Source organism: Conger conger, chromosome 11 (genome assembly GCF_963514075.1).
Source record: "Conger conger chromosome 11, fConCon1.1, whole genome shotgun sequence".
Taxonomy (NCBI): Eukaryota; Metazoa; Chordata; class Actinopteri; order Anguilliformes; family Congridae; genus Conger; species Conger conger.
Genome location: NC_083770.1, coordinates 28,860,844 through 28,875,644, shown reverse-complemented (window position 1 = coordinate 28,875,644; position 14,801 = coordinate 28,860,844). Strand labels below are relative to the sequence as shown.

The following is a 14,801-nucleotide window of genomic DNA, read 5'->3' as shown; positions in this document are numbered from 1 at the left end:
GAGAGATGCAAGATTGGTGCGGTATTTATCTCATAATATATTTGGAAATGTAAACCAGTATAGATGCAGTACAAAACTTACAGTAACGCAGTCGGCTTACATTCAAAATAGTTTCTTTTAACTTCGATTTCGGGTTCTTGTCACAGACTATACTTTCGAATTCGAAAGATACTTTCAGTGTTTTTTCAGCGTAAGCGCATACGTATTTCTTTCTCTATACGCAACATTTAACATCATTACCGTCATTTATATTGAGCTGCTGTTGCTTTTTAGTAGTTAGTGTCCTCCATTTTTTTCATTTAAACCTAAATAGTCCGGCTGGAGATCTACAATGCCCTCTGCTGGACACACTTTTCATTTTTGTCCTTCAGAAATGAGTGAAATAATGTCTAACGGTAAAGTGTACGTAAGGACAAGCATCGACTAAAAAGGTTTATAATTTCTCTTTAGAAACGCAGCCTATCTCTCATTGTCTCGCATTAGGAATGCTGGGCAAGAAATCGGAAAATGATACTGCGGCTGTTGTCCCGATCTGACATTAAACTAAACTATAACAGCCTTACATCGACCTGCTGCAGGAAATTAACTTCCAATATGTATACATGTGAAGGCCAAGAAGTCCGTGGTGTTGCAATCGTAACCAATTTAGGAGTTTAAACCTCTGCCTCGAATCACTAGCTATAGACCACTGAACTAGCCTACATAAAACGGGAACAGCTGTTCATAATCTGCGAGATAAGGAGCAGGTGCTCCAGTTATGCAGTTTTGTAGCCTGGGGGTTTTAACTTTTACTAAATTGTTTGGGATTGCGACATGGACATTTATGTTTGCAAACTTCTCCTTTCTTGTGGTGAAACGCAATGTGGCAGCCTATTTACTTGAACAGTCACCATTCTTTTATCAGGGCTGATTGAGTACGATGTATGTTTGCAAAATTATTTGCAAAATGTGTTATTTGTTGTGTTGAAACGCGAGGGTAGGTTATTACTTCAGCAGCGGCTACAGTTATTTTACCAGGGGAGATTGAGTAAAACGCATAAAGACTTTTTGCCAGTTTGCATTCTGTAATCTCAACAGAATATTGTTGTTTCATCACGACACTATGGGAATCTGCATAAACGCTGTCTAGAGATGCAGGTTCCCTAGCAATAAAACACCGATACTTGCATTGTTCATGGCCATAAAACGTTATGTAGAACATCAAAGCATTGAAATACCGCAAGAACCTGTTGCTGAATAACTGATTTTTTAATAGCATCAAGAATTGCAACTTGTATTGTTACCTACATTGTTTAAGCACTATCCTACTACAGAAATTGTTGGAAGGCCTATGTCTTATTGCCAGCAATATTAATGTACATCATTCAGCATTTTTATGATACTTGTAATGCTAAAAGGCCGCAGTCATATTCCTTGCTTCCTTGTAGTTTATTACGCCCTTGCCAAGGCTGACAAGCTGGCAGTTCTTTTTAAGTCTGCAGTGCTAAAACTTCAATGCCTGTCTGTTGCATCCATCCTCATTTCTTCCAAAAGAATTAGGATACAGTCAGATTCTGCCCTTGCTTCTACTACTGTCCAGTGCAGACACAGAAACATGTCCGCACATCCATACAGTATGGCCTACTGTCAGCGCTGGAGTGTACGCAGTTGGCTGTGCCACTGAGTTCCCTAAGTGTACCCTAAGTTCTCAGTATATGCATGTTTCCAACAAAGCACTTTCCCACAGAAAACAAATTTCCCCTCAAATGTACTCAGCAACAAAGCAGATATATTTTATTAATCACCCCCTAATTCATATTTCAGGGTCTAAGCCAGGGATACTCAAACCTGGCCCTCAAGGACATACTGCTAGTGTTCTCTTCTACCCGATAGTCCATAGTCCAATAATGTCAGTGTTTGGCCAGAGATTCACCTGGTGCATCCACGAGTAAAGGGGTGGAATGAAGACCATTACATTACATTACATTATTGGCATTTGGCAGACGCTCTTATCCAGAGCGATGTACAGTTGATTAGACTACGCAGGAGACAATCCTCCCCTGGAGCAATGCAGGGTTAAGGGCCTTGCTCAAGGGCCCAACAGCTGTGCGGATCTTATTGTGGCTACACCGGGATTAGAACCACCGACCTTGCGTGTCCCAGTCATTTACCTTAACCACTACGCTACAGGCCGCCCCCTGACCAGCAGGACTCCTGGCCCTGAGGGGCAAAATTGAGCATCCCCGGTCTAAGCATATTTGAAATATTGAATTTGCATGACTGCATGCACTGAGTTAGTGGTGACGTAGCCATGTTCCACTGATACGATTCAAGTTTACCTGTATCTTCCCCACCCCTGTTCTTAGGAGTAGGTAGTGGTTTGTTTTCTTTATTTCCCAACTTGTTTCAGTTTGTCCATCTAAAACTCTCTAGAAAAACACCACCATGGTGTTAATGACCTTTTGCAAAATCTATCATGCTGGGTGTCTGTCATTTGTATAGTGTATGTCGTAATGTATAGTTTTGAGGAAGCACTTGTTTGTTGGTAATAGACAAGAGTTGGCTGAAAATTTCAGGCTGTCTGTTGCCTGCAGCCATGGTATTAGTTTTATTGTGAAGTCCAAGATTACAGTCAATCTTTTTAATTATATCAAAAGGAAGCCTGAGCCAGCCTGTCACCCTGTGATACATGTACCTCTCATCTTTGAGGTACACACAACTTGTTCATTGTGTTTATTGATCAATAGTATTAACAAGGATACATTGTTGAAAATAAATACATTTCTGAAGGTTCACAAAAAAATGTTGCATAAACCTGAAGTGTATGTGTACGAATTCAGTATAACAATTGTTTTGCTTTGTCCTCAACTTGGAAGAATTTATTGAGGCAATTAACCTGATCATAGACTGAATATCCCCTGTTGTCTTCCTTAAGTGTTGATGAGATTGTGTTCTTTAATGAGCACTGATTACTAACACAATTTACAATTTAATACTTAATAGAGATCTGTTGATGATTTTTAATCATATTGAAGCAAATCTAATTTTCTTTTGCACAATCTTATTAGGATTTTTTTTTACCCCCAACTAACTGATGTTAAAACGTGTTATCTGGCTACACCGATTGTTGTCATGAACAATTGATTGAGAAGGTTTATTTTGGCTTTTTGAGTTTCTCTTGAATTCCTTGAATGAAACAAGTTTGTGCTTTCCCTCGCATGAACTCTTTCTCTCAGTCCCCTCTGTTTTCCGTTCTTTTATTTCCCAGAGCTCAGAGCCAACGCCCAATTTCTGCAGCACTGCGCTCTTTCCCTCTCTTCACTGTAGATCTATCCTGCACTCGTCTTTGCAATGTTTCCTTTCCTCACCCTCCCTCTCTCCCTGCAATGAGCAGGAGGACGATGAGGAGGAGGGTGGAAGGATGAGGAGATGTGTCCTCATCAGTGACGTCTGTCAGCTCTGGCAGCAACTGCACTGCACCTAGCCACCCACCTGGGCACCAGCACACACAGCCAGACAGACAGACAGACAGACACACACACACACACACACACACACACACAACCAGACTGACTGACAGACAGACAGACACACACACACACACACACACACACACAGCCAGACAGACAGACAGACAGACGGAAACACACACACACACACACACACACACACACCCAGACTGACTGACAGACAGACAGACAGACAGACAGACACACACACACACACACACACACACACAGCCAGACAGACAGACAGACAGACGGACACACACACACACACACACACACACACACAACCAGACAGACAGACAGACACACACACACACACACACAGCCAGACAGACAGACAGACAGACAGACACACACACACACACACACACACACACACACACACACACACACACACACACACACACACACATAACCAGACAGCCAGTAAGTGGCAGTTGAGCATATCAGAAACAGACCAAACCTTATAGCCATTTTCACAATTTCACAACTTGCTACTTACAAAGTAAAACCAAACCCTTAATATACTGAGGAGGTCATACACAGCAACTTCATGATTCACAAGGGATGTAGCCCCTTGTAGAAATTTGACCCACCACCAATCAAACCGGTTTAATAACCAACGTGTCAAAGAAGTCTAGGCACCACAGGAGACCACATTTAATTTTGTACTGCTGAGCAGGACAAAGTCATCCAGGGTAGAGAATGTATCAGAGAGGAAATTTAATGAAATGATTATGATAAACAGCTCAATCCTTCCGACACTCAAACCCAGCCTATGGAGTCTTGCTTCAAGTACAGCAAAGATTATGAAATATGTCAGCTGAAAATAGGCCTACAGTTAGGCCCTAGTGTTCAAAGTCTGTAATGGCCAGTTATACCTAATAGCCCAACAAAACTGAACATGAATAAAGTTGGAAAGTCTACATTTTTGATATGGTTCTTTGCATTGAGGTCACATTGCTGTTATACATGGTCCAGACCTGCAACAAATCACAAATTCCATCTGTTTAGGCTTAGCCTGGTAGATAAGCTATTGAAAGCAATATAACAGCACTCAGCGAGTTGCGGAGAAGGCACTAAACGGTGATCCAATTCACATTCACCAATTTACATTTTCAAGACGGTAACCTAAGCTTATTTGTAAAAACCCCACCGTCCACCTTCACATGCAGGTCAGTACTGGGGTAAACTGCCAACTAATGTAAAACTTTAGCCAAGGAAGCTTTTTAAGAATGAGACATAAGGCAGTAGGCCTATAATCTATGTCTCACACAGCACTGCAGCATTCCCTCCATCAGCATTTAAGACAAAAAGCGTCTGCATTTCCTTCTCGTGACATGATTTAATGCTACCATTTTGAGCCCTCGGCTTCTGTGTAACTTCTGAAAGGGACTCAGCGCTGCTGCCAAATGCATTCACCCAGAAAACACCGGCATGCCCGAACACCGATGCTGTCTAATGGACACAACGTTGTTCTCTGGAGTCGTGTCCAATTGATAATGCTACAATCACGCTATGTTGTAGTCGCATATGCTTATCAAAAGATTTTGGAATGAGAAATTCAAAATTTTGGATGGGTCAAATTGAGAGAACAAATATATTAAGTAACCTGCTCTATTGTTAGATTACATTGCAGTAGTGCTAATGTAATCCCAATGACACCAAAATCATTAACCAAACTTTTAAGAGAAAGCCTGCTTTCGGCTAAAAAGTAGCCTAGGGTACCGTCCAGTTAAGTTATGTTATGTATTTGGCTACTGCTAGGAAGCAATATGAGTATAAAGGTTCATAGTAGCCTAATAAAGTTTTTTATTTTTATGATAAAGACATTTCAGCCATTTCCCCCAAACAATTAGTTATTTTACAAGATCAGTAGACACATAGGGGAATTATTATCACCTGTAATAGTAATATAGCAAATCTAGGCTTTATAATATTTCTGAAAACACTGTAAGATGCAACTAATAGAATATAATTTAGTTTTGTTGATCCATACTGAATTCTATCACTGTATTTTTCATAAACATGTGTATTCATCCTGGTGGAAGTTGTAAGCGCATGAATAGGCCAAGGTTACTTGTAGCCCAATGATGCATATTTAGAATTTGACCATATTGTCACTGAACGATTAAACCCTTATTGTTTGAAATAAGTGATGCACAAATGAAGTAGGAATGGATTGCTACATTATACTTGTGAGAAATTATCATATTGATGAGATAAAATGAGTCCTGATAATAATGAAAGAAATGAAACAATAGCACCATCTGATGGAAGTAGTTTTAGGTCCAAAGCGCCTAATAAACGCATTTATTTTTGGAGGATATTGTGTACAATTTACCAGTGTAAGCAAAGATTTAGATTGGTTGTGTGTTAAAGTAGTCAGAATAAATGCACATGAGAACACGAGAAGGCTTGACGTGAAGAACAGGCCATCGGTTCTATTTTGTATGATGCCATTCAGTACCTTTGTTGATATGTCAAACCTGGTCTTCAACACAGCAAAGGCCTGCTTCCATGTAGCATGTAATATCTTAGACCTGCTGAATTAGATGCCCTGCCAATAATGATAAAAACAGATTTAGAAGATAGTGTGAAAGAATCTACACATGGAATTTTGAGGGAAAATAGATCTGAGATACTATTCAATCAAAACAATATTTTTACTGAATAGTGTCTCAGATACATTTTTGCACTATTTAAATTCCAATGCCTAAACCAGCAGTACATTCAACAGTTAATTTCCTGTAGTTCATCTGCCATTCAATACATGCACTTTGAAGGTTCTTGTTAACTGACTGTGAAAAAGTGTGACAAATATAACTCATAACACGGGTAGCAGCAGTGCACTGAAGTGCATTCTATATTAGCTCTTTTCAAGTGCTGATCAGAACGATGAGTGCCTATTTAGAGCTGGTGGAAACTTTTGTTTCCTTACAAACATGAAGTCTGAATAAAATACATTTGAAAAAGTGTGGAAGTACAATATTATAATACTGTGTGCCACTATTTTAGAAAAAGGTTTCACAAAATTTTCAGTTTTTTTATGTGCCACACACAGTTGTGGGACGGACATCACACAAGTCCTTCTGCTGTTCAGCCACTCTCCTGTGGGGTTGCAAGGCATTGTGGGAAGGAGGCTATTCTCCACCACCTCCTGTGGACCCCTCCCAGTAGTATAGCCCTTTGATTAAGAACAAAGAACAACATGGTGGGAGTAGGAGTAGTATGTAGCACCCATGTTACCTGCAAAGTTCAATTAAATTTGTTCACTTTAATATACAGTATCATATGGAACCTGCTTTCATGAATTCAAAATCTAAGAGAAAGAAATGCATGCAAGCATCTCAAATTGCGTAAATTGATTTATGCATACAGTCAAAAGCCGTATTAATGAGTTTAAGGCAATGCACCGATCACTCATCTCATAGAAAGCTGTGTGACATTATTTCTGGAACTGTAAAAAACTTTACACAGATAATATTGCCTTTCTTTGTATGATTTATATAAATATGTTGTATCAAGGTATAGTGAAGAAGCAATACAATATACGGTATATTATAAATAGGTTTTAAAATATTCTGTTGACCTTTTGGATGATCATTCAAAACAAGGGCTGGATGATCATTCAAAACATCCTCTAAACTTTTATGAATCCTTTCTGCAGTTGTTGATTTGACACATTATATCCTCACACCTAAAACAAAGTATGCAACAAAGATATGGGCTGCGTCCATGCAAGCACTCCTCTTGCTGCATTAATGAAACACATTTACTACGTCAATGAAACAGGTCGTAATAATGCACATGAAGTCTTTTATCACAGAGGCCAAAATCAAATGAAAAATGGTGGATCAAGCCTTCTCTGTTGTTGCAGGAATGGAAAGCTGTTCTGACTGGAATTAGTAAATATAAATTCTCAGAGTTGTTGGCAGTCAAACTTGATTGTCTACCTTCCCTGGGCTACAGGAAGGATTGACACATTGTTTAGAAATTCTCAGACTGAGAATGACAGAATGAGGCTGAACTTACCGAGAGATTATTGCATAGTTTTTTAACACTGTGAATTCTTCCCTGATGTATTTCTAACTGGCCTGTGTCAAGTGCTCGATCGGAGTTCTGATCACGTCCATGAATGCATGTTTGTACTGCATTCACAGTGGGCCTGGAGGGTGATGCCATAATTAACTTCTGGGACAAAAGCAGCAAAATGTTCCTGTTTCGCTTGCATAATCACTGTTCTCAACAGGGTGGCAAAATTCAATTGTGAGCCTGATCAGCAATTGGTGCTAATCCCATCGTAAGCCGCTCCTTAAATTCTTTGAATAAACGCATGAGCTTTACAGTAAACCTCTGATTTTACATGTTATGTCATGGTTAAACTTAAGCTTCTGAAAAGCAATATCTTCAGTATGACTTGACTCATAACTGTAAAAGGGTTGTTGGTTCTCGGTCTGAAACACCCCTGAAGGCACTGACCTGAGACCCTTGAAAAGGGTCGAGGTGGCATAAGTGCGGCACTGTGTCCAGGGCTCTGACAATGCCTGGAAAGCCATCAGAGATGCGGCCAGGCCCTCCTCATCGTGGGAAAAAGTCTGGTCAGCCTTGTTACCATAGCACCAGTATTGAATACTTACACAAAGCACAATGACAACGTTTTAATTATCTTTCTTAGCACGTATATTATGACTAATGTCTGTTAAAAATGTTTTAGAAAATAATCTTTGTCTGTGTGGGAAGACCAGCATTCAAACTCAATGATTATAGTTATGGCAGAGGAAGTTTTTTCAGGACAAGCCAGTTATGTACACATAATTGTACATAATTATAATGGGGTCAAAAACAAGAAAGCCTGCAGAAATCCCAGCGCAAGTGACTGTACAACTCTTCCTGTTATTATGCAGAGTATATTTGGTGTGGATTGTGTGTGTTTCTGAAAGGTTACCTTTCCTAGAAGTAGGTCCTGTCCCTGTCAGTGGTCCTGATGTGGAGGTAGGCATCTACGCCCCCAGCAGGCTGCCCCCTCCAGCCCTGCACCAGGGTTTGAGGGTGTTCCTGTCGAGGTCGTCCCCAGTGATTTTCATGTAGCCAGTAATGGAAATAAGGAAGGAAAAGTGTAAATAAGTGTTGAATCAGATCAGCAGCTCCCCCTGCTGTGCTTTGGGTGCTTTCCTCACCCAGTGGAACACAGTGTGGAAGGGCCCCTCACACTGCCCTAACGAAGGCATATAAAACTGAAGCCAGGGCAAGACTGACAAAGAAAGAGTTCATGTTCTCAGATACAACAGTTCAATTACACTGTCTGCTCAACGCTAGCACCCACTTTCACTCAAGATGGCCACCATGTCACACTTTACTATCGTCTATGATATGTATATATTAAATGTACAGTGACACAGGAATCTGTATTATAAATGTCTATTATAAATGGGCTTTTTTCATATTGGTAAAAAAGGATTCAGGAAAATAAGGCCAAATAACCTCTCTGGTAAAATGCTTACCTCTTGTCAGCCAGCCTAAGGCCAGAGTGCCTCCCCTGGTGGGGTATAGAGAGGTCATGACTGAGTCTGGAGATGGTAAGTGGGGTAGTCCTAGGACATGTCCTGTCTCGTGCAATGCCACCTGCAATATGTGCACATCTACATGTCATTATTCATATTACCCAGGAGACATAGATACTTGGCATATGCTAACAAAGGGGTGGTCATACTTTTCAGAAGCACTGTAGGAGACGCTGAACATGCCATCTGTGTTTGTGTCTGATATGTGCTCTGCGTGTGTATGTGTCCACCTGCAGCAAATTGATTGCACGGTGAGACAAGGGAATATTATAGGGCTCATCGTCGACCAGGTGTATCTCTCCTGGCTGGTAGGCGTGTGCCAGCTCCCCACTGGACCCATCAAACAACCACAACAGGAACACAAACAGTACTGTCTGTGCACAACTTAACTGAGTGAGCGACTACAGGAAGCCAGTAGAATGCTAATTACCATTAAATATGCAGGGGGAAAAGCAGATATTCTGAAATACTACTCTATGACATTATGGTATCTTTCCAAATATAGACCATATTGAAATGTATATAGAATGATAATCTTATTTAATGAAACATGAATTCATCTGTTAATGAATGATTCTGTGCTTCTCCGTGGGATATGTATTTTAAATGGAGCCTTTCTTAATGTGGGAAGTGGCACCTCCATTTTCAGCTGGAGCAAAAATTTGTTTGAAATTCTGGGCTCTAATTTCAGCCTTACAAAGATCAACACACTTGTGAGCAAACATGTAATAAAGGACAGAAGACACAAAAGGAGACAAATCTTCTGCAATTAGTGCTTGACACATTCCTCATTATCGAATAATCGAATAATCTACATACAAATTGTGCTGTGCTTTGTTTGAACGTTGGCGGGAGGGAGATCTTGTACAGTACCTGAACTGAAATGGATGTCTATCTGAAATCCTCCTGGAAGGTCAGCGGGGTCAGGTGAGCCCAGCGGCGGGAGGTCAGAGTGATGACCCGTCTCTGTTGCCAGGCAGGAAGCTGGGCGCTGTAGCCCTCTGTGAGAAAACGCCACTGAAACCTCCTTTTGCCGAACGCCATCCCTGGTACTGGGCCGTGAGACCCTTCTGGCCCCCGCTTGTACCTGTGCACTCCCCAGCCCAGAGCCGGGCCTCTCTCTAGACCTCTGAACATGCACCATCGCTCTCCTGTCAGTTCCAGCCTGGTGATGGACTGCAGACGGAACTCCGAGGTCAGGGGAGGATTCCGGCGTGCCCTTGAGCTGACAGAGAGGAAACCTCGTATCGAGTATTTTCTGATGAAGTCCTTCCTTCGATCGCTTCTGACTTGAAATGAAAGGGTTGCTATTTAGAGCCCCAGCTACTGTGTTCTACGGTGTGCTTGAGAATTGAATTCAGATATGAGTCTGCGTTCAGGCTTAGGTCTCTGAAATGAAAAGAGTAAAGAGCAGATTCATGTTGCAGCCCGGACACCATGGCAACAGACATTCATTTTCCAATCAGGTATGCCTAGAGAGAACATTTCAAAAAGACAACTTAAACATTAAAGGTAATGTCACATATTAAAGTTTGATTCATTACCAGACCTGAACCAGTCATAGGGGGAGAGATAAAACGCCCCCTAGTGGTAATGTGGTAGAAGGCAAACAGAGCCAGCAGGGATGACACAGCTGGTTGCATTATCCTGAAGCTCTCCACTGTTACCCACACTCCTGGCTATCTCTCCCCTGAGATGGGCATTGAATACTAGGAGAGGGACTGGTCTTCATGCCCTACCATCCTGGCAGTGGCTGCACCTGTACACCTGTTTCTCTCACCCATGTACAGGCAAACACCTGTTCAGAGACAACTATCTCCCTCATCTGAGGGTTGCCATTGTTGTTCTCCACTCTGGCAAGTAAGTGGCATTACTCATCTTTCGATCTGTATATTTCATTTTCTAATCATCATAAAGGGCGTTTGTTGCCGAATGTGATGGTGGAAGAGCCCCTAATGAGCCATGCTTTTCTCCTCAGGAGCTTTTAATAAAATTGTATTCCCTGAGTGATGCAATCCGGTCTAAATGAGACCAATGGGCAGGGGGGAGGAAGGGCTTGTGCTAATCAGAGCTTGACTGGAAGAAACCATGGACACCTGCCGTCCACTGGACTGACACATTCACTTAAGCCATCTTTTTTTGACCAGTCCAACATCTGTACATCTGCACACTGGATACGCAGAGCAACAGGAAAAGGAGATATAATATGGCCAGAGATGGAGCACTGGACTGGAAAAGAAGCACATGTCCCAGCTCATTGAGTACAGGAATGATTGACACATTACTTTCTGGTGCTTTCGATTTTCATTTTCAAGTCATTGGATTTCAAGAAAAGCATTTTGACTGAAGTTACGAGAATTATAGAGGCATTGTCAAGCAAAGTTTCAGTCCACGTTCAGACTGTTCACTTTTATGTCCTCCTGTAGCCTTACAGTGCAAAATAATGTATTCATCACACATCTTCCAATAAAAAGATACTAAAAAGAGTCACTTTATTCCCTCTGCATGTAATGACATGAGTTGAACACATGATGGCATTAGTGTGATTCACTATTTTCCAGCCTAAAGGCTTTATTTGAAATGAATCACTGCGTCATGGTTTAGACAGCTGGGTGAATTGCTAACTTAAAATGACTTTTAATGACTAACCATTATCGCCAAATTAAGACAAATGACTTCTAGCATTAAATTCTGTTGGCCATACATCAGACATATCTGCGATAGTAAAATAGTCTCCATATACCCAGTTTGACTAGAAATTTACTAAAAAGAGATAAGTTCATTACACGGACCATTTCAATTTAAAATATATGTTCACACACAAGGGATAAAAATGATGACAGCTGAAGGAAAAGAAACGTGTGAGGTTTAACACATTCAGGACTCGACTGTCAGAGAGAACACTAGTGATTGTACGTTAGCAAGTGCAAATCAGATGACTGGCCACAGTGTATCTCAAGCACAAAATAAAAGTGTTTTCTGATAAAGTATATGTATAACTGGCTTTGACATACCATATAAAAAAGTCTCTTCAATCATTTAAATTCCCTCACTACAACCTTGCTGCCTCAACACAAGACTGCCACCCTTGAGTTATGCTAAAACAATGGACACATCATACTTGTATGAGACAGATAATGATTCTTTCTGGCACCAAGATTTATTGCAAAACATGTAAAAAAAGAATGTCTGATGTCAACCCATTGTGAATATTACATATTGTCTTTCCCAGTGCTGTACACTATTATGATGGCAGATGTTTAGCATGAGCTTGATGTTTACATGAATCCCTTTCCTATCTATATCCTGTCTAATTGCCTTTTATTTTCCCCACCAAAATATGCTTTTGCCACAAACTCCCTCTCAGGAAGGCGAAGCTGGGACGTTCCCCAGTGGATAGATCACTCATGTTTGGGAGGTGGCCTCTTTTACACAGATCTTGCGATTTCCACATCCTACCCGCTCCAGAGGCAAGATTAAAGTTCCCTTGGGCACTCTCAGCTCGGGCTGGAAGAACCACTCACCAGCGAGGGGGATGCATCCAGCCTCTGTCCCTAAGTAAAAGCTCACCTCTGAAACCAAATCTCCAAATACAACTATCTGGAGAATGTAATTAAGAGCGCCGGCTGAATGAACATGAGCGAGGAGCTCAAGGGAGGGCGAATGACAGACGATACGTGGTGGACTGTAGTGCACTGCAGCGGGGCCGTCGTCTGCAGCTTGGCTGTCAGAGGACATCAGTGACACCAGAGGAACAAAAGGCAAATTAGAGCAACAGACCAGCTACACACTTTAACAGCTGCAGAGTGCTATGTAGGAGAGGGGGGAGGGCCATGACAAGGCTTTACAATAACACCTAAAAATAAAACGCATTGCCCCTAATATGAGTACAGGCTCAGCTAAAATGTTGCAAAATGCATGCATGTGCATATTTTGCACAATGAAGGATGTGTATATTCTGTGTACGCTTTATATATTTCATAGATACACTCACTCTTTAAAATAAAATATTTCATACACTATACAATTATGAAATCTTCAACAAAAGGTAAACAATTATTAACCTATTTATATTACACATAGAAGCCTATTTTCATACTACCGTGTTTGTTAATCAAATGTTTTTTGTAAATCAACCTTTTTTTTGTAAGGTAATCTTAAAAATAAAGAAATTGCAAGCATTCGTTTTTGATGAGCACAAAGGAACATAACGGTTTCTTCTTCTATGAAGTTTATTATGTAACTTAGTGTCCACCAGTTATGAGACCCTTAAAAACTCAGTCCATGTCTTGGTATAAATTCAATACAGTCTTTGTTTTGTGATTTCATTTTGTCAATACAATAAGCTACATTGATGTAACGAAAAAGTCACCTTGAAGTCTTCTGCGCCCTCAAGTGGTAGCAACTACAGCAATAATATAAAAAATGGATACAAAGTTCAGCCGCTCTTTTATGAGCAAAGACGGGTGGCAACTTGTTTTAACACAAAAATGACAGTATCGCCTAACTTCACGGTTGAACTGTAGCCTACAGTCATAGGCCTACATTGTGTCATACAATAAATATTGTCCCCACCATAGACTTCTGGACATTTGTGTTAGATAGCTAGGTGCCCGTAAATTTTTCTAAATCTTCCAGCACATCGATTGCCATTCATACATTTTAATGAAAAAGAGTGCATTCGTTTAAATAGTGATCGAGTTCAAATCCGATTCAATGGATCCATTTTCCAATGAAAAATATGCCAATGAAAGTTTGCGTAGCTTTGATATGATATGTGCGTCCGATTTACAATTTCACCGTTTACTGTACCGACCGTTCTCTATGACAATGTAGAGAAGTTGGTAACGGGACTACTGTGTTCCAAATGCTTCAGTATACGGCCACTGCTGCCAAATAGTTTCGCAGAGCTCAATCGTATTACACACTTTGCTCCCACCCCTCCCCCTTCTGTTAGTCATCATGGCGGAACTGTAATGTCCAGGACGAGAGAACTGTACCATCCGCCCCTGCAGTTCATTTATTTATTTATTTATTTTATCACAAACCTCCCCACAATGACCAGGTGGATTCCAACTAAAAAAGAGAAATATGGAGTGGGTAAGTAAGGAGGGCCATGTTGCAGTTTTGTGGTCGTTAGCTATGATTTATTATTATCATATCGTGCTCCCTCCTCACTCCTAGCTAACTGGCTATGCTACCAAACAAACTCTGTAGAACTCTTTAAAGTTTGGAAGTAAAAAATCTAGCTACCTGGCCCTGCTGGTTGTGTGTTACAGATGGGTGCTTTTGATCATTTTGTGGCGAATACATCGATTGTGCGTTGTGTTTAGGAGCATTAGCAACATGTCTTGTGCGAGTTGTGGGATATGATGGGAAAGCAATGTGCAGTTTGTTTGGGAAAGTTGTACCGCACCAAATAAACTTTTTTCCACTTTGCTACTTCGCATTTTCGTTTTCCGAAATTAGTTAGTTTACTAAACACAGAATACGGAACCATTTCCGCCTAGGAGGAAAAATGTGTTATGATTAAGCTACATACCAATGTGCAGATTAGCTACGTGTTCTTGCGAAGTGGCATGGAGTGTGCGGTCAAATAACACACCCTTAAGGTAAATGCAGCCATAAAACAGACGGGCGCACCTAGGTTTTAGGACTGTCAGTTTACAACAAACAGCATTGGCTGGCTGCATGTCAATAAGAAATTTGAATTTTTGTTCCTGCACTAAGTACTAGCTACTCTAAACCG

General features: G+C 40.9%; 1 protein-coding gene across 1 annotated transcript in view; it reads left to right on the top strand.

The window, feature by feature from the left end:
• The first annotated feature begins 14,008 nt into the window (after nucleotides 1–14,008).
• The window catches only part of dock5 (dedicator of cytokinesis 5), a 43,485-nt gene continuing 42,692 nt past the window's right edge, over nucleotides 14,009–14,801 (top strand). Inside the window, 1 exon segment of the mRNA XM_061259791.1 lies at nucleotides 14,009–14,152. Coding sequence (XP_061115775.1) covers nucleotides 14,029–14,152 — 124 coding nt within the window. The 5' untranslated portion in view covers nucleotides 14,009–14,028.